This window comes from Heterodontus francisci, chromosome 37 (genome assembly GCF_036365525.1).
Source record: "Heterodontus francisci isolate sHetFra1 chromosome 37, sHetFra1.hap1, whole genome shotgun sequence".
Taxonomy (NCBI): domain Eukaryota; kingdom Metazoa; phylum Chordata; class Chondrichthyes; order Heterodontiformes; family Heterodontidae; genus Heterodontus; species Heterodontus francisci.
The window spans coordinates 19,281,617-19,301,315 of record NC_090407.1 but is presented as its reverse complement, the minus strand read 5'-3'; the positions used below and the strand labels follow the sequence as shown (position 1 = coordinate 19,301,315).

Sequence of the window (19,699 nt, the reverse complement as noted above, 5' to 3'; positions counted from 1 at the left end):
AGTTTGAGGCAATATCTGAAGATGGTTTTGGTTACTGTTCTTCGAGCTCGCTGTAAAGTCCTTAATCGTAGGTAGGTCATACTTTTCGTTGGGTTCCAGTATTGTTGTTAAACCTTGTTCTATGTAGGAGACTTTTCTCTCTCAACGTTCATGTGTCCTCAGTGGGTCCAGAGGCTTGTGAGAAAGAGATGGGAGCAGACAGGCAAGGTCTTCTCACTCCAGGAGCAGTCATTTCTGAGTTCAAACTCTGTACAATTCAGAAAAACCCAGGTTGCCCAGCAGGTTAATCATGTGACTAGCTGGTCTGACCACGTCTGTTTGTGAATTCTCTTGTCTTAGCCAACCCTGCAATGTCTCTTATACACAATACCTAGTGCTCAAAGTCCATTGTCGGTTAAATTGGAGCAGGGTTCCTCCAAGCACTTTTTGTAAATATGCAAATATTTTTTCCAGCCACAGCTGATCTGTTTAACAAGTCATTTCATCACTCCAGCAACAGTTTCAAGTCAATGTTCATATGATAAAATTAATATGCCTCATTCTTGGCAGGTTGCGGGTTGGCGGGGTGGGGGGGGCGGGTGGTGGTGGGTTCTGCATGACATCCCCATTGACTTCAATTTTACTAGGGCTGCTTGATACTATACTTGGTCCAATGCTGCCTTGATGTCAAGGGCAGTCACTCTTAGGTCAACTGAAATTAGCTCCTTTGTCCATGTTTGGGTCAAAGCTGTAATGAGATCTGGAGCCGAGTGTTCCTGGCGGAACCCAAACTTTGCAGGGGTGAGCAGGCTATTGTTGAGTAGATGCTGCTTGGTTGAGAGATGGGGCGATAATTGGTCAGATTGGATTTGTCTTGATTTTGTGGGCAGGAAATACCTGGACAATACTCCACTTTGTCAGGTAGATGCCAGTGTTATAGCTGCACTGGATCAGCTTGGCTAGAGCCATGGCTAATTCTGGAGCACAAGTCTTCAGCACTACAGCCGAGATGTTGTGCACCATAGCATTTGCTGTATCCAGTGTACTCAGCTGTTTCTTAATATTGCGTGGAGTGAACTGAATTGGCTGAAGACTGGCATTTGTGATGGTGGGGACCTCAGGAAAGGGCTGATATGGATCATCCACTTGGCACTTCTGACTGAAGATAATTGAAATGCTTCAGCCTTGTCTTTTACACTCATCTGCTGGGTTCCACCATCATTGTTAATGGGAATGTGCATGGAGCTTCCTCCTCCTGTTAGTTGTTCAGTTGCCCACCACCATTCACGACTGGATATGGCAGAACTGCAGAGCTTTGATCTGATCAGTTGGTTGTGGGATCACTTAACTTTGTTTATAGCATGCTGCTTCTGCTGTTTAGCATGAATGTAGTCCTGTGTTGTAGGTTCACCAGGTTGACACCTCATTTTTTAGGTATGTCTGTTGCTACTTTTGGCATGCTCTCATACACTTCTCATTGAACCAGGGTTGGTTCCATGCTTTGATGATGATGTTCAAGTGAGGGATATGCTGGCTTATGAGATTAGAAATTGTGGTGGTATATAATTCTGATGCAGCTGATGGCCTACAGTGCATCATGAATATCCAGTTTTGAGCTGCGAGATCCATTCTGAATCTATTCCATTTACCACGGTGGCAGTACCATACAAATTGGTGGCGGGTGTTCCCTGTGTGAAGACGGGAATATCTCCACAAGGACTGTGTGGTGGACAAATGCATTTTCTAGTAGCTGCATTAATAACGTACATCTACACCAGATTTTTAAATGAACTATTACATGAAAAGGTGGTTTCTGATGCCTCTGTCTCTGGTTTTGTGTTGCTGCAGGCGTTGCAAGTGACAGTGTGAGAAAATAGCAGGTCTTTGAAGCTGCTGACCTGATGTATCCGGAATCAACCACAGACTCTCCAGCTCGACTTTCCCTAAGACCGACAGGCTCTCCGGGCATGATTTACAGGTGAGGCCTATACTCTGTAGGTGAGTTGTAGGAGAGGTATAAGTTCTCTCGGCATGATTTTCAGGTAAGGCACAGACTCTTTGGGCATAACTTAGTGAGGCACATGTTCTCTGGGTTTGAGTAGCAGGTGAGGCATTTGCTGATATATAGTGCCTTTTAATGTAGAGAAACATCCCAAGACACTTTTCAAAGGTGTAAAGAAAAAAGGCACTGTACAAAAGGAGGTGATTTTAGAAGCGGGTGAACAAAAGCTAGGTTGATGATCTTAAAATAAGGATGGAGAAAGGCAGAAGGGTTTAGGCAAAGAGTTCCAGGGCATGGAGACTTGGTAGCTGAAGGTTCAGTTCCCAATGATAGGGCACAAAGTGTGGCTCAGCTATAGCCCTCTCGTTTTTGTCAGAAGATCATAGGTTGAAGCTATTCTTTATGCACTTGAGAACGGAAATCTAGTCTGACGCTACGGTGCTGTACTGAAAGATACCACCTCTAATGGTACAACACTCCACCAGTTATACAATGGGGTATCAGCCTAGATTATATGATCAGGACTATGGTGTGGGGCTTGTGCACATGACCTACCAAGGGAGGTGGATGGAGTTAAGGTGCAGATCAACCATGGCAAAACAAGCTCAAGGCACTGAATGGCCTACTGCTGTTCCTGTAGTCCTTTTGACTTGAACAAGAATGCTACCACAGCCGAGGCTAACAGCGAATGCAAAAGGCTGTATGCGGTCACAAAAGCAGGGAAGGGCAAGCTTGTGAAGGAATTGGTAAGTGAGAATGAGGATTTTGAATTAAATACTTTGGCAATGAGGAAGAATTGGAGGTCGGCAAGGAAAGGTGAGATAGGGGAATGGGACTAAGGGTGGGATACAATCCTAGTGTAAATGTTTTGGATGAGTTGGAGTTTATTTACCATGAAAATTGAGATTGGCAAGAAGACCATTGAGACAAGTCAATCCTGGATGGATGTAGTTATAAATTGGGTTTGCCTTACTGTTATTATTCTATTATTCATATAAATTTGGATTTGTTTTCAGCGGGTATCACTCAATTGGTGCCGATTTGCCGTTCTCACGCATTGCATCTTATAATTGCGTTGATCTTTTCTGAAGCTCTTTATTTGAGCGGAACACTGCTAAATGTATGGGATCAGACTAGGTGCTCCAGCTGACTTCAGATCATTTTGTGGATGTAAATTGTGAGGTATTGTTAAATTGAGAAACTTGCATGAAGAGCCAAGGCCCACAGTATACAAAGTATACAGGATGACAACAAGGCTGAAGGAAGTAAGAGAAGCTATGCAAATTGGGAATAACAAGCTTGGGTTTTAAAAACCTGAAGACTAAAGGAGAAGAGTTTATAGTCCTGGGAAAGGAGGAATTAAAGTGAGACTCTGCAGTCCAATTTGCTTTCAACAAATGATGCAGGGAGCTAGAGCTGTTTAATTTCATAGTACAGGAGTGCAAAGCTGGATGATTTAGATTTTTTTCAATTGAATTGCTGTTAAAGTTCCAGCTGGCCTGAGAATGTTTCTGTAGCTGGCTTGATCTGAACAATGCTGTCAAGCTGTTCTGTGCCCACACTAAGTTAATAATTATTGGGCCAGTAGATGGTGCAGTTGATTCAGAATAAAGATTTCATTGCTATGACTTTTTTTCTGGTGTACTTTCTCCTGCAGCCCACAAGAGGTCAATGTGTACTGCAAGTTTTTACCTCACCTTTAGAAACATAAGATGATGCAGGCGGGAATATCTTGTTTTTGATTGAATGTTACTGGTAGTGTTTTAGCTAAGTCATATTCTTTAATTTTTTAATATGCTTAGCATTCTGCAATATGACACATCATTTGTGTAATATGTATGTATGCACAGTATACTTTTTGAAAGTTTATCTATTTATATCTATATAATTTCACTTTACTTCTTGTGACCCACTGCCGGTCTTCTTTAAGAATTCTGACAGTACTTGTAAAATAGAATGCAATGTTTAATGGAAATTTGAAAATCAACTCCATCAGAGTATAGAAAAATTATTTAGTTTTATTAGAAGCTATTTAATAATGCATAACTGTACTATTGTGGTGCTCCAATGAGTGGTAGGCATGTTTTTGTGCCTGTGACTCCATCTGTGTCAAGTTTCTAATCTCTGGGCTTTCAGGATGTGAAGTGCTCAATGAAAGAAAAATCAGAAGTCAAATGCTTCTAGTGCTCTTGTGGTAGGTGGGACAGGAAGGAAGGTCCAAACAAGAGTAAAATAAAAACAAGAAATGCTGGAAATACTCAGCAGGTCTGGCAGCATCTGTGGCGAGAGAAGCAGAGGTAACGTTTCAGGTCAGTGACCGTTCATCAGAACTGGCAGAGCCAGAAATGTAATTGGTTTTAAGCAAGCAAAGCAGGGGTGGGGCAAGAGATAACAAAAGAGAAGGTGTTGATCGGACAAGGTCACAGAGAATAATTGACCAAACAGGAGCAATGTTCATAAGCTGCCATTCAGAAATAATTTTGTGCTGATAAACTTCCATAATCTTGCGCATTAGCATTTAGCTGCGAGGAGCCAGATGGTTCAAGATCAACTGGAGGTTGGCACCCTTCACTTGGCATGGTCCTACCAACATTTCTTTTGGGTTTTTTGAGTTTTCATTACTCAAGGTTCTATTGTAGCGTATTTCAGCATCCCCTCCTAATTCTAAATTCTCTCAACTCCATAAAATTTAAAACTTCAAAAAATATTTTGCTGTAGAAATGTTCCTTTTAACACTTGTAGTTTTAAAGGAATCACTTAGCTAAAAATAATGCATATAGATATCCAAGTCTTGTTGGAAATAATTAAAGGATTTAAACTTAAAGGTAGTTGTACCAGAAAAATTAAATGCCATCGTAGTGATAAAAATTAAGTTTTATTATTTATAGGTTTTATTTATGTTACACATTGATCGGTATTTAATGGGGTCTCAGCCACTGGCTGAAAAAGCCATCCGCTCTTTTACTGAGCAGCACCACTGTGGAGGTGGTGGCTGCTGCTGGTAATGCACCACCTGGGGCCCAGGATCGTTGATGGACCCAGGCCACAGGTGAGTGATGGCGGGAGGGGTTTTGTTGGGTGGGGGTCGGGGAGCTTTGCTTGCTTAAAACCAATTACATTTTTTGCTCTGCCAGTTCTGATGAAGGGTCACTAACCTGAAACGTTAACTCTGCTTCTCTCGCCACAGATGTGTGTAAGGGGTTGACAGCAGGGTAGAGGGGTGGCTCTCAGTGCCCCCCCCCCCCCAATGCCGGGTCCTTAATCCTTTGAACAAGGGTCCCCCGCCCCCCCCCCCCCAGGAGCCAGCAAGCAACCTGCATGGGTTTGCTTGTCATGCTCTCTGTTTGGTGACGGGCCCGTCTGCCGCTGGGCTAATAATGGTGGCGGTGGGATAAAGCCCTTAATTGGGCATTAATAGCCACTTAAGGACCTTAATTGGTGACGGGGCGGAAAGGCTGTCCCACCACAGACTTAATTGGGGTGGAGGCGGGAAGGTGGCGGGGTCCCCAACCTCCACCATCTCGAGCAATTAAATGATCTCCCCACCTTCAAACCTATTATGGTGGAGAGCATATAATCCAGCCCAATATATCAGAAATTTATGCATTTGGTCTCCTCATCTTCCTAAATAAAGGAGGATACCGCATTGACAAATCCATGGCTGTAAGACATCCACTTCTTGGCATGCCAGTCTTTCCCCTCGCAACATGAGCCCGAGACTTGTGGTCTTGCCACCCAGTATATGAGCAGTCAGGTCCTTGGTGGTCAGATCACAGATGCCAAAGACACTGATAAATACTTCATTGCCTAACAGCGCTTCTCTCAGGACCAGCATCTTGTCTCCAGCAACAACCCCTTTTAGGGACTTGATTCGGGCCTTGATTTTGGCAACTGTCTTCTGTCCTGACATCTTGAGGTTGTGTAGTTTCTGAGCATGAATGAACAGCTGCATGGTTTAAGGTTACCTCTTCAGAGAAAACTATTCTTCCTCATTCTTGGGTAACATTTATGAAATAAATTGAAATCCTCTTAAAGGGTATAAATGTAGCTGTCAAATATTTCACAAACAATGGTCAATGTATGGGGATTAGAAATGCAGCAGATAGGTGAATTTGTTCTAGTGGTTTAACACCATTTTGCAATAGTTGCCAACTATGCAAACTTCATAGAAAACCTTATATAGAAATATCTTTAATGTCTTTGGTTTCCCCTCCACTTTCCAATGTTTGTTTCTAGGAGCAATGACTTCTTAAATTCACAGCTACTTGTATCTAGTGGCTAAAGACTGTCATGGTGACAGTTATATCCGCAAAATACTTTCAAGTGGGTCAGATCTAACTGGTCAGCTGCAGTGTTGTTTAATGGCCAGTTTCTATTTTAAGGTTGCTGACCAATGCTATTTTCCATTATGACAATAGTTCAAATCTTCCTGGTAGTTTAACTGTTAGTGTGAAACAGCCAACAAAATAGAATATGCTTCTTTTAACTAAATCATTTTTCCTTGAACATTAAAAAAAAACATTTTTTGTGGCATTGCAAGACTAGTTTCTAGCAATTTAAAAAGTAAATGAAAGATTGACAACTCATCATTGCTAGCATCTAGGATATTTGTTTTCATTTTGCTTCTCATTTTTATTTATAATAGTATCCTTCCAATATTGTTTATAAAGTAAACATAATTTGTTTTTGAGTAACTTTATACTTTATTTTCCCTTATCTCTGCTTTTTGCTGTGCATTACAAGACTTGAAATGTGGGAGATTTCTCTCCAAATTTACAGGTGGTTCAGTGAGCTACATTGTAATTGTTTCTCCGTGTCACTAAATTCTTTTTTTCAACAAAACTATGCACTAGTAAAAATTTGATTGGGTTAATTTTGTGTTTTTTCCCCCACTGGGTTTGGGTTGTTCTGGGTTAGCATTAATGATGTGATATGCTTTATTACCACAAGCGCCTGCAAAACTCATGTGCCTGTGAGTTAGTCAGCTTCTTGACAGATTATTGCATTTATCTTAAAGTATTCTGTTTATAATGTGGATGGCATTGGTGCATCAGTTAAGTGAAAATGTGTACCAAATTGCAGTATGCACATGATATAAACTGATAATTTACAGGCATTGAGAGTTACATATTTGTTACAGTAGTGTAGTACAATAAGATATTTCATACTGTTCTCGTTACATATCCTCTATTTTGTATACATAGCTCTGGGGCCTACATTAGTGTTATCCCATCCATGAGTACAAAGTAACCATTTCTTAGACCCTTGTGTAAAGTATGTGCTAAGATTAATAGAGGACCTATTTTCTGTTCCTTGTATTGTAAAACATATAACAGATTATTTGGTCATTGCTGTTTGTGGGAGCTTGCTATATTTCCTATATTGCAACACTGACTATGTTTCAAAAATACTTCATTCGGTATAGAGTACTTTTGGATGCCCTGAGATTGTGAAAGACACAGTATAAATGCAAGTCTTGTTTTTTCTTGAATTCATCAGTTGGAATCCCATTTTAAATTGGGATTAGAATTTAATTAATTAGAGTTTAATTAATGTGTGTCTTCACTCCCCCCCCCCCCCCCCACCCTCCCAAAGTTTTGTTAGTGTAGCCTATAAAGCCATTTTATTTTGCATTAATTTGAGTATTTGGTCTTTTGAATTTATTAAGAAATGTTCTCTTTTTCCTTGTGCAGTCTGAACATTTCATTGTAGCTACATGTGACTCTTCTCTCCCTTGTTGGAAGCCTCTGATGACATAAAAGGAATACAATAGTTCAGTTGATTTATATTTTAAAAAAGTTGCAAAAAATTACCAAAAATGTACATTCAATTAATAAAATAAAATTGTAGTCTTATTTCCTGTTTTCAAATACAACCAGAAATTTTTTTTGGTGCTCTGCAAATGTCTTTATTCTTTGATTTATCATATAGACTTTCTTTCTCTTGTTACGCTGCCTGAAGTGCCCGATATGGGAGTCCGAAACGGCAGTTGCAGTTTTACAGGTACCTCTTGCAGACAGCATGTTTCTTAATCATACAGCTTGCTTCCATTTGTGCTTTGCTGTAGTCTGCATGTGCCATTTTGCCATATTCATCTGTACTATGTTTAGTTTGTACTTGTGCCATTGTGACATTTCTCACTGTGGAGATGTTTTGGAACTGAATTTTCTTTGCACCTGGTAGTATTTTGTTGCCTTTACATTGTAACACAGTGTACATCATTGTAACGTTGTAAATATTATGTCAAATGAGAGCAAACTGTGTGTTACTAATTGATGTACTTAATGTATAAGTGGTACAAGAAAACTCTCACTGCTCTGAGGATTAAGGAATGTTATTTGTGACTCCTGCAATAGCTTAGCTAATTAAAAAAGTGAATAGTTGAGTTCTACAGACCAGAAAGGCCTCAAATTCGATCCCTGATCAATATTGAGTTAGCTGATCTTGGCTGGGGCAGCATTTACGATGCAACAATTAAGGAGGGGAAAATCAACAAGGAATTACAGTCCTAGTAGCTATCCAGTAGCCCTGCTGGAAGCTCTCATTTCAGTGTCACATCCGCCTCAGGTTTTGACACCTGTGCAGTTGAAGAGGTTGCCAATATTGCAAAAGTCCAGACTTGTATGTGAATAGTGGACTCGGGTGAGATATCAGAGGCAAAAGAAATCAGGAGAAAACTGCTGGAAAAAGACCGGAAGAAAAGTATGTTTTGCTAGCCAATGGCAATGAAACAAAAGAGAAAGGGCTAAAAGTTCAGAACTTGAAGGTAATACTGTAGAACTGAGTTTTTGGGATGGAGATATTTTTGCACAATTACACAAGGTACATGCCTGTAGCCTGATTTTCATGTGTGCTATAATTAGCAGTGTTTTAGTTTTGGGTGATATTTTATATAATTTGGAAAGATTTTCTTTAGTTTGCAAGACTGTTAACACTTTCATATTAGTTGTTGAAGATTACTGTACTTTCATGGAGTCAAACACTTTTTTTCTCCCCCAAAAGAGTTTGTAAATGATGTTTCTGCAAACAGCTGGTCCATCCCAGGCTCCCTGTAATAGTTTGCTAGAAGTTGCTGACACAATTACTATTACTGAAGTTTGAAATCATAGGGATGATATTTATGAGACTGCTTGAAACATAATTCTGATGCATCATTTCACTTTGGATTGATTGTCATAATTTAAGGGTCCAAACTTACAGTACAGAATCCATATTCTGTGAGGACAATGGTTATTAGAAGTCACTGCCATTTTCAGTAGCTGTGCAAGATTTTCACTATAGGTGTGGTATAACTTTGCTATAACTGGAATCTTGTTTATGTAATTATGTAATAAATGATTTTGGGAGTTAGTAATTTTTTTCCTTCAATAAATTTTCACAATTGAATTTACTGCTAGTAGGTCCAATTGTAAATGATTTGGTCGCTGGGCAATGGACAACTAAATGCTGAACTGAGTTTGAAACCCTATTTTATTGTAATAGATATTCACTTCATGATCTCGATATTTTGGATGGGCATCCAGTCTCAAATAAAAATGAAAAATATGCTGAGATCAGTCAGGACTTTCAACAGCATTTTGTTTGTTGATTTGCAGAGTCTATTCTGGGTCTGAAAAATTATCTTCTCAAAGTAATGGAGGAAGTGTGGTCATAGGGGGCAGCACTGAGACACCAAATAGAAAAAATATCCATAATTAGTTTTTTTGAAACAAAAGTGCATTAAGTTTTTATTTCTCCCTCACTCTCTTCCCCCTCCCTCTCCCCCCTACCCTCTCCCCCCCTATCCTCCTCCCCCCTCGGCCTCATCCCCCCCTACCCTCTTCCCCCCTCTGCCTCTCCCCCCCCCTCTGCCTCTCCTCCCCCCCCCCCCCGCCTCTCCCCCCCCTGCCTCTCCCTCCCCCCCCTGCCTCTCCCTCCCCCCCTCTGCCTCTCCCCCCCCTCTGCCTCTCCCCCCACCCCTGCCTCCCCCCCCACCCCTGCCTCCCCCCCCACCCCGGCCTCCCCCCCAACCCTGCCTCCCCCCGCAACCCTGCCTCTCCCCCCCCCCCACCCCTGCCTCCCCCCCCACCCCTGCCTCTCCCCCCCCTCTGCCTCTCTCCCCCCCCCTCTGCCTCTCTCCCCCCCCCTCTGCCTCTCTCCCCCCCCACTGCCTTTCTCCCCCCCTCTGACTCTCTCCCCCCCCCGCCTCTCCCCCCCCTCTGACTGTCTCCCCCCCCTCTGACTGTCTCCCCCCCCTCTGACTGTCTCCCCCCTCTGACTGTCTCCCCCCCCGCCTCTCCCCCCCCCTCTGACTCTCCCCCCCCTCTGACTCTCTCCCCCACCCGCCTCTCTCCCCCCCGCCTCTCTCCCCCCCGCCTGTCTCCCCCCCGCCTCTCTTCCCCCCCGCCTCTCTTCCCCCCGCCTCTTCCCCCCCGCCTCTCTTCCCCCCCGCCTCTCTTCCCCCCCGCCTCTCTTCCCCCCGCGCCTCTCTTCCCCCCCCGCCTCTCTTCCCCCCCGCCTCTCTTCCCCCCCGCCTCTCTTCCCCCCGCCTCTTCCCCCCCCGCCTCTTCCCCCCCCGCCTCTCTTCCCCCCGCCTCTTCCCCCCCCCGCCTCTTCCCCCCCCCGCCTCTTCCCCCCCCCGCCTCTTCCCCCCCCCGCCTCTTCCCCCCCCCCGCCTCTTCCCCCCCCGCCTCTTCCCCCCCCGCCTCTTCCCCCCCCCGCCTCTTCCCCCCCCCCGCCTCTTCCCCCCCCCGCCTCTTCCCCCCCCCGCCTCTTCCCCCCCCCGCCTCTTCCCCCCCCCGCCTCTTCCCCCCCCCGCCTCTCCCCCCGCCTCTGCCCCTCCCCCCCTCTCTATCCCCCCCTCTTCCCCCGTCCTCTCTCCCCCCCCCCCCGTCCTCTCTCCCCCCCCCCGTCCTCTCTTTCCCCCCCCCCCCGTCCTCTCTTTCCCCCCCCCCGTCCTCTCTTTCCCCCCCCCCCGTCCTCTCTTTCCCCCCCCCCCCGTCCTCTCTTTCCCCCCCCCCGTCCTCTCTTTCCCCCCCCCCGTCCTCTCTTTCCCCCCCCCCCGTCCTCTCTTTCCCCCCCCCCGTCCTCTCTTTCCCCCCCCCCGTCCTCTCTTTCCCCCCCCCGTCCTCTCTTTCCCCCCCCCGTCCTCTCTTTCCCCCCCCCCCCGTCCTCTCTTTCCCCCCCCCCGTCCTCTCTTTCCCCCCCCCCCGTCCTCTCTTTCCCCCCCCCCCGTCCTCTCTTTCCCCCCCCCGTCCTCTCTTTCCCCCCCCGTCCTCTCTTTCCCCCCCCCCGTCCTCTCTTTCCCCCCCCCCGTCCTCTCTTTCCCCCCCCCCCGTCCTCTCTTTCCCCCCCCCCCCGTCCTCTCTTTCACCCCCCCCGTCCTCTCTTTCCCCCCCCCGTCCTCTCTTTCCCCCCCCCCCGTCCTCTCTTTCCCCCCCCCGTCCTCTCTTTCCCCCCCCCGTCCTCTCTTTCCCCCCCCCCCGTCCTCTCTTTCACCCCCCCGTCCTCTCTTTCACCCCCCCCGTCCTCTCTTTCCCCCCCCCCGTCCTCTCTTTCCCCCCCCCCCCGTCCTCTCTTTCACCCCCCCGTCCTCTCTTTCACCCCCCCCGTCCTCTCTTTCCCCCCCCCCGTCCTCTCTTTCCCCCCCCCCGTCCTCTCTTTCCCCCCCCCCGTCCTCTCTTTCCCCCCCCCCGTCCTCTCTTTCCCCCCCCCCCGTCCTCTCTTTCCCCCCCCCCGTCCTCTCTTTCCCCCCCCCCCGTCCTCTCTTTCCCCCCCCCGTCCTCTCTTTCCCCCCCCGTCCTCTCTTTCCCCCCCCGTCCTCTCTTTCCCCCCCCGTCCTCTCTTTCCCCCCCCGTCCTCTCTTTCCCCCCCCCGTCCTCTCTTTCCCCCCCCCGTCCTCTCTTTCCCCCCCCCGTCCTCTCTTTCCCCCCCCGTCCTCTCTTTCCCCCCCCGTCCTCTCTTTCCCCCCCCGTCCTCTCTTTCCCCCCCCGTCCTCTCTTTCCCCCCCCGTCCTCTCTTTCCCCCCCCGTCCTCTCTTTCCCCCCCCGTCCTCTCTTTCCCCCCCCGTCCTCTCTTCCCCCCCCCGTCCTCTCTTCCCCCCCCCCGTCCTCTCTTTCCCCCCCCGTCCTCTCTTTCCCCCCCCCCGTCCTCTCTTTCCCCCCCCGTCCTCTCTTTCCCCCCCCCCCCCGTCCTCTCTTTCCCCCCCCCCCCGTCCTCTCTTTCCCCCCCCGTCCTCTCTTTCCCCCCCCCCCCCGTCCTCTCTTTTCCCCCCCCGTCCTCTCTTTTCCCCCCCCCCGTCCTCTCTTTCCCCCCCCCCCCCCCGTCCTCTCTTTTCTCCCCCCGTCCTCTCTTTTCCCCCCCCGTCCTCTCTTTCCCCCCCCGTCCTCTCTTTCCCCCCCCGTCCTCTCTTTCCCCCCCCCGTCCTCTCTTTCCCCCCCCCCCCCCGTCCTCTCTTTCCCCCCCCCCCCGTCCTCTCTTTTCCCCCCCCCCCGTCCTCTCTTTCCCCCCCCCCCCGTCCTCTCTTTTCCCCCCCCGTCCTCTCTTTTCCCCCCCCCCGTCCTCTCTTTTCCCCCCCCCCGTCCTCTCTTTTCCCCCCCCCCCGTCCTCTCTTTCCCCCCCCCCCCGTCCTCTCTTTCCCCCCCCCCCCGTCCTCTCTTTTCCCCCCCCCCCGTCCTCTCTTTCCCCCCCCCCCGTCCTCTCTTTTTCCCCCCCCCGTCCTCTCTTTTCCCCCCCCCCCCGGTCCTCTCTTTTCCCCCCCCCCCCCGTCCTCTCTTTTCCCCCCCCGTCCTCTCTTTTCCCCCCCCGTCCTCTCTCGCCCCCTCCCCTCTCGCCCCCCTCCCCTCGTCCCCATCCCCCTCCCCTCTCGTCCCCTTCCCCCCTCCCCTCTCGTCCCCTTCCCCCCTCCCCTTCCCCCCTCCCCTCTCGTCCCCTTCCCCCCTCCCCTTCCCCCCTCCCCTCTCGTCCCCTTCCCCCCTCCCCTCTCGTTCCCCTCCCCTCTCGTCCCCTTCCCCCCTCCCCTCGTCCCCCTCCCCCCTCGTCCCCCTCCCCACTCGTCCCCCTCCCCCGTCCCCATCCCCCTCGTCCCCCTCCCCGCCCCCCGTCCCTTGTCTTCCCAGCCCCCCCCCCCCCTACCTTTCGAATGAGATATTACACTGAGGTTCCGTCTGCCTGTTCAACTGGTTGTAAAAGATCCAATTACACTTTTCGAAGAAGAGCAGGTGAATTCTCCCAGTGCCTTTGCCAACATTTATCCTTGAGCCAACAGAACCAAAAACAGATTATTTCATAGCTGCTTGTGGGACCTACTACGTGCAGATTCGCTGTTGCATTTTACATTACAACACTGTCTACACTTCAAAAGTAATCCACTATTTATTAGTTTATTCTAGGTGATGCTGTTGAAAAATTACATTGTCATTTTTTCTATTTTATTCAATTACATTTATTGCATTATGCAAAAATCTAATGGTGCAATTAATTTATGGGATAAAACTAATGGTGAGTGATGTATTTGAGATGGTTTAGATACAGTATTTGTATTCAATACCACTGTTTGTTGAGGTAGTGGTTGGGAGTGCAAAGGAAAAGATGAGCCTTTATTTATACTAAGAGGACATATGTAATCAATAAATAGCAATCATTATTGAAAGGTGGTACAAATGGTTCTAATGTAGAAGCCTAAAATAACATTGGTCACAATCTTACTGCCCCTTGGGCTGTCATCAGCTGGACTCTGTGTGGGTCTTGCCTGAAGGAGGTCTCAAGCAACAAAATGTTGTCTCTCATTTTTCAGTTTCACTTAGTGCACTAAAGCCATTTATGGAAAAAATTGCATTTACCATGCACAAGCAGTGTTCCATTTCTATTCTTAATTGTTTACTTTGGATTATATTGTTGAAAAGTTTTTTTTTCTTGGACTCATTTCTGCCTTTTTTTGGCAGCATCTGGCCAAATGACCCAATATTCAGTGACGATAGTTTTTTTAGGGGAGTGAAACAGCAGGGAGAATTGATATTTTCTTTCAGTGCAAAGAATATCTCCAGTGAGGTGAACACTTTTTTAAAATGGAAATGTCTGCTAGAACTAAATTTTCTGGTTTGGGTGCAGTTCATAATCTGTGGAGAGAGAAGCAGAGTTAACGTTTCAGGTCAGTGACCCTTCTTCAGAACATCAGCTTCTCTCTCCATAGATGCTGCTAGACCTGCTGCGTATTTCCAGCATTTCTCGTTTTTATTTCAGATTTCCAGCATCTGCTGTATTTTGCTTTTATTTCAGTTCATAATCTGTTAGTTTGAAATGAGTCTCAGGTTGTTTGTACCCAATATTCAGAGGCTAGCTTATTATTGTAATCATGCATAGTGTCAGGTACAAACCAGTGGTAGGAGTGGAAAATTAAAATTATTTATCAGAATAGGGGAACAAAAATCCTGAGATTTAAGAAAGAATGAAGGCATTTCTAGCAATTCGCAGCCTTTTTATAAAACTGAAGGGCGAAAAGGGTGAAGAAATGGACAAAAATGAAGGGAAAGGAAGTGCAAGGTGCACAGTTCAGTACTTGACCGCCTGTTTCGTTGCTGAAGTAAAGGTGGTGGTTTATGAAACTGCAAGGAGGGTTACACTCTGCTATTCCACAACACCTTACACATAGCTCAGCATTGCAACATACCTATAGGGAGGTGATGTCAAGGTTCAGACCGCAGTTGAATGTTGCTGCTGTCACTGGATGTGTCAGCTGTTCTGCATCGTAACTGCAATTGTCCCTAACGCAGATGGCACAGCTCTGTATCTGACTTTCTGATGACCTAGAAACTGTGGAGGTAATTCTACACAGTTGTCATGAGGTAGAAATTCCAGGGCTTCCAGGTATGGATGGTAGTATCTTGAAAGATGTGGTCATTGGTATGCTGATTGCTGTGGTATAAGATTTTTCATGTAATGTTGCTGAAAGTTTGGTACTAAGAAAGCATCCAAAATTGTAGGTAGTCAAATATTGATATATGTGTTCTGCTGGACTAGCTACCTTTAGGATTAGGAGCCTCTTTGTATGCTAAATTGTCTGCCAGTGAATGGAATGTTTATTTCTTTCTGCATATGTGGATACAGAGCATCTCTTGTGCAATCCGGCCTGCCCGATACTCTATGGTCCTTCTCTTCTAAGCACCTCAAATAGGGGAGATTCCCACTTGGAAACCCACTGGTGCCAGTAATGATGAAAGGAGGGGCAATGAATAGAACATGTGGCTCAAAAGCTTGAGAGAGTGCAAGCAAAAAAAAAATGATCAAGACTGTAGCCTGATTAATCATGCCCTTTAAATTAACTACCATTAACAGCTGATGCTCTAGCAACAAGCCAAAATCCATCCTGACTTGGAAATATATCGCTGTTCCTTTACTGTCGCTGGTTCAAAATCCTGGAACTTCTCTTCCAACAGCAGAGGGTGTACCTGCAGCAGATGGACTGCAGCGGTTCAAGAAGGCAGCTCACCACCACCTTCTCAAGGGCAATTAGGAATGGGCAACAAATGCTGGCCTTGTCAGTGACACCCACATCCCTTGAAACAAAAAAAAAACTCAGGATGGCCATTGACATTGCTATTATTTGAAGCAGAGGTCCTGCACATGAGAATGTCCCCAAATCACATGTAGAAGTCCTTGCATCAAAAACTCAGCTTCCACTCGTTTGTGGAGGTCAGTTCCACTGCTAGGGTTCCCCAACCACAGAAAATTGTGAATGAAGCAAAGGGACTGGAAGCAAAGGGACTGAAACCCCAGCAATCTTCCAATCTGATCAGCCTGATTACACCTGTTAATCTGGCAGACCTGATCAGAAAATTACAGCTAGGCACTGTAATAGCTGAGTTTTGTGCTTGTGCTGCATTTACAGTGTATGTTTGCCAACAGTGTCGTGCCCACATTTTTGGTAGTGCTGATGCCGGAAGCGTTGTAGACAATCACCAATTTGGATGGATATTGGTGCAAGTAAGACCTTGTCTCTAATAGGGGATTTCATTTCATATTTGTTGCAATACAACTAGAATTATTGCAAAGTTCACTTTTGAAGCTTAGTTTTAAAAATCGAATTATTGTGAACTTTACTTTTCAAAGCTTGATTTTTTTTTATTCCATGAATTATTTAGGGAATTTTTAGACACTAAGGTGTCAGCAATGCCCCTGTAATGCAGATATCGCAATCCAGGGTGCAGTGTAAACAGTTGCAGAACTGAATTTAAAGCACAGAATCTTTTTATATGTGTTCAAGCAGCAATCTTGTACTGCAGAATTGTATTCAAGAATATAATAGCTCTCTAGTTAGTGAAGAAGCAGTAAGGGTTCTTTACATCAGCAGAATAATCTAAAATAACCTCTGCTGAAATCACGTTTCTAGAAGATTGAACCAAATGGTACATTTATCTTGGGGTTTAATACAGTTTTTAGCCAATCATTATTGTCCAGTTTCAAATATATGCGCTCTGCAATAATTGATGGAAAACCTGCACAAGTTTCTAAGCTCATACTTCTGTAAAGGTAGCGGTGGCTTCATCCTTTTAAGCAGTAAGCAATACTTCATCTGCTACAGTAGGCTTTTAGTGGAAGAGAATGCCCTAAATAATTTAACCACTATTTGCCAAGATGCAAGTACACTGATAAGAGCAAATGGACTGCATCAGGAAACCACTTAGTCCAGAGGAGGGGGGGATGGATTTGGTACTTACTAATTGCTTTTGACAGACTAAAACACCCCCCAACTATCAAAGTACCATAGTAGTGTCTTGCTGACCTTGTAAATGCTCACTCCTGGTTTTTAACCAAGCAGCTACCCTAGCAATTGGGTGAGTTTTTCTTCTTTTACTTTCGGAGAATAGTGAATATACACAGTAGTGATGCAGTGAATTTATCTTCCTGAATGGGGCGTATACAGATAAAGTTTAAAAAAAAATTATTACTTTTTAATGTTGGCTGTTATTTGATGCCTTAAAGCATTTATGAAGAATGTTGATTTTGTAATTAGAAGCACCAGACATGAAGGGAGAAGGGTTTATATAGTATTTATGGTAAAAACAAAATGTAAATTTAGACTGAGATTTGCTGTAAAAGTTTGAATTATTTAAAATAAAAGCAGCATCTGGAAAACATTGCTTTTTTGATGGGTATGATTTAGTACTTATATTTTAATTAAATATATTTTTATTTTAACAGTTTAATTTTAATACCCTTTAAAATTCTATCTAGTAGTGTCATAAGGCAAACTGGATGATAGAAACTCGAATTGAAGCTGCAATATAAAACCTGTTTCCTCTTTGGCACAACGTTGACAATTGGGTCTGGTCTTCTGACTTGTGCCTCTTCAAGAAGAAGCATTGTAAAAAGCAGCAAGAAGAGTTCAATTTAACCAGTGTGAAGAACTGTTCTCAATAGACTTGGTAAAAATTGTTTTGCTGTTTATTTATTTATATATATATATAATGTCATGCTTTACTGCTTATTTCTTAGCTCACAGCAGCAAAGAGTTACGTACCAGAGGTGTTTTTGGATGGAAAGCAATAACGTGCAGGCAAGATTAGGTAATTTAGGTTTGTGTGAGATTCTCCCCTGCCCCACCCAACTTGGCTATAAAAAGTGACCAGTTATTTTCAATCCAAATTGAGCCAAGTATGAAGCTTCAGACTGTTTGTGGTTCAGGTATCCTGATGTCTGTAATCCCTAAAAAGAAGATATAAATGAAATAAATTGTAGAGAGTTAAATTATTGAATTGAGTGGTCATTGTCAGTATTCTTCGTGCAACAGCTATATAATGTCTACTTATGGGACTGGGATGCTGATTGTTATTATTGTTATGCTACTTTATCTCCTGTTGATTTGATGGGATCTTCCAATTTTAAATAGCTGACTGCTGTTTTGAATCCAACCACAAGTGCTTTTTTTAATGTGGGAAGAGGTAGGGGCTTACCTCTGTTAATTATGCCCCACAGAGATTTGGATGCCCACCAGTGTATAATTATTAACTTAGAAATAGATTTTGTGAAAAGCATACAAGGGAGTTGAGGCACCATCACAAATAAAGTTCATCAAAGGACTTTTACAGATCACATTCATATTCGTTCCAGTTCTCAGTAGGTGAAACCATCAATAGTACTTTAACATAGATTAAATGTTATTTGTGCATTAAAAATAAGAGTTCTGGAAATTTGAAACTGTGATTGTTCTGTATGTTTTTCATACAAAAAGTTTGAATACAATGCTTTCATACCAGTTTTTTCCCCCTAGTCCACATAGTACCCATTCTCACTTCTCTGGGCTCTGGTATTGCTCCTTTTATCCTGTGGTGTTCTTACTCACTTGGACCTGATTTAGCCAGTTCTTCTAATGCATGAAAATAAAAATAAAAGCCTAAGGGATCCAGGGGGGAATGTAGCAAGCTGGATACAAAATTGTCTCAGTGGCAGGAAACAAAGGGTGATTGTTGACGGGTGTTTTTGCAACTGGAAGGCTGTTTCCAGTAGGGTTCCGCAGGGCTAAGTACTAGGTCCCCTGCTTTTTGTGGTATATATTAACGATTTGGATGTAAATGCAGGGGGAATGATCAAGAAGTTTGCAGACGACACAAAAATTGGCCGCTTGGTTGTTAGCGGGGAGGATAGCTGTAGACTGCAGGAACATATCGATGAACTGGGCAGAAAAGTGGCAAATGGCTAAGAAATGTGAGGTAATGCATTTGGGGAGGTCAAACAAGGCAAACGAATACACAATAAATGGGAGGATACTGAGAGGTGTAGAGGAAATGACCTTGGAGTGTATGTCCACAGATCCCTGAAGGTAGCAGGGGCAGGTCGATAAGGTGGTTAAGAAGGCATATGGGATCCTTTCCTTTATTAGCCGAGGCATAGAATATAAGAGTATTCTTATAAGGTTATGCTGGAACTATATAAAACATTAGTTAGGCCGCAACTTGAGTACCGTGTGCAATTCTGGTCACCTCATTCCAGAAAGGATGTAATTGCACTAGAGGGGGTACAGAGGAGATTTACGAGGATGTTGCCAGGACTGGAAAATTGCAGCTATGAGGAAAGATTGGATGGGCTGGGATTGTTCTCCTTGAAACAGAGGGGGCTAGGGGATATTTGATTGAGGTGTACAAAATTGTGAGGGGCCTGGATAGAGTGGATGGGAAGGGCTTATTTACCTTAGCAGAGGGGTCAGTGACTAGGGGGTGTAAAAGTGATTGGTAAAAGGATTAGAGGGGAGATGAGATATTTTTTTCCCCCAGATGGTGGTGGGGGCCTGGAACTCGCTGCCTGAAAGGGTAGTAGAGGCAGAAAACCTCATCTCACATAAAGGTGCCTGGATGTTCACCTGAAGTGCCGTAACCTACAGGGCTACTGACCAAATGCTGGAAAGTGGGATTAGGCTGGGTGGCTCTTTTTCTCGGCCAGCGCAGGCACAATAGGCTGTGGCCTCTTTCTGTGCTGTAAACTTTCTAAGATTCCATGAATCCAGGAACTTTGCCAGCTTCTTATGTAGGAAAGGTCATCTTTCCTCCCTCCATCTTGCCTGAGAGGGAGGGGAAATCTAACCCATTATTAGAGTCTCAAATTTGATTTAAAAATTATGCTGGTATATTAATCATGCCCTTGTTTTAATGCGGTATGTACTTCATATTAAAATAATTACATACCACTTTCCTGTACTTGAGTTTATTTGTAATTGTTATTTTCAGTTCTTTCCCCTGCTTTCCTGAT

At 45.3% G+C, this 19,699-nt stretch overlaps 1 protein-coding gene across 5 annotated transcripts in view; it reads left to right on the top strand.

The window, feature by feature from the left end:
* Positions 1-19,699, top strand: part of kcnab2a (potassium voltage-gated channel subfamily A regulatory beta subunit 2a) — a 319,177-nt gene that overhangs the window by 116,114 nt on the left and 183,364 nt on the right. For 3 of the 5 annotated variants that reach the window (XM_068017207.1, XM_068017208.1, XM_068017209.1), the window contains exon 2: positions 1,828-1,957. In XM_068017207.1, the coding sequence (XP_067873308.1) occupies positions 1,881-1,957 (77 nt within the window). In that variant the 5' untranslated portion in view covers positions 1,828-1,880. Of the gene's footprint in view, positions 1-1,827; positions 1,958-7,942; positions 7,985-19,699 lie in introns of those variants that run through there. The other 2 variants (XM_068017211.1, XM_068017210.1) reach the window with 2 other exon arrangements.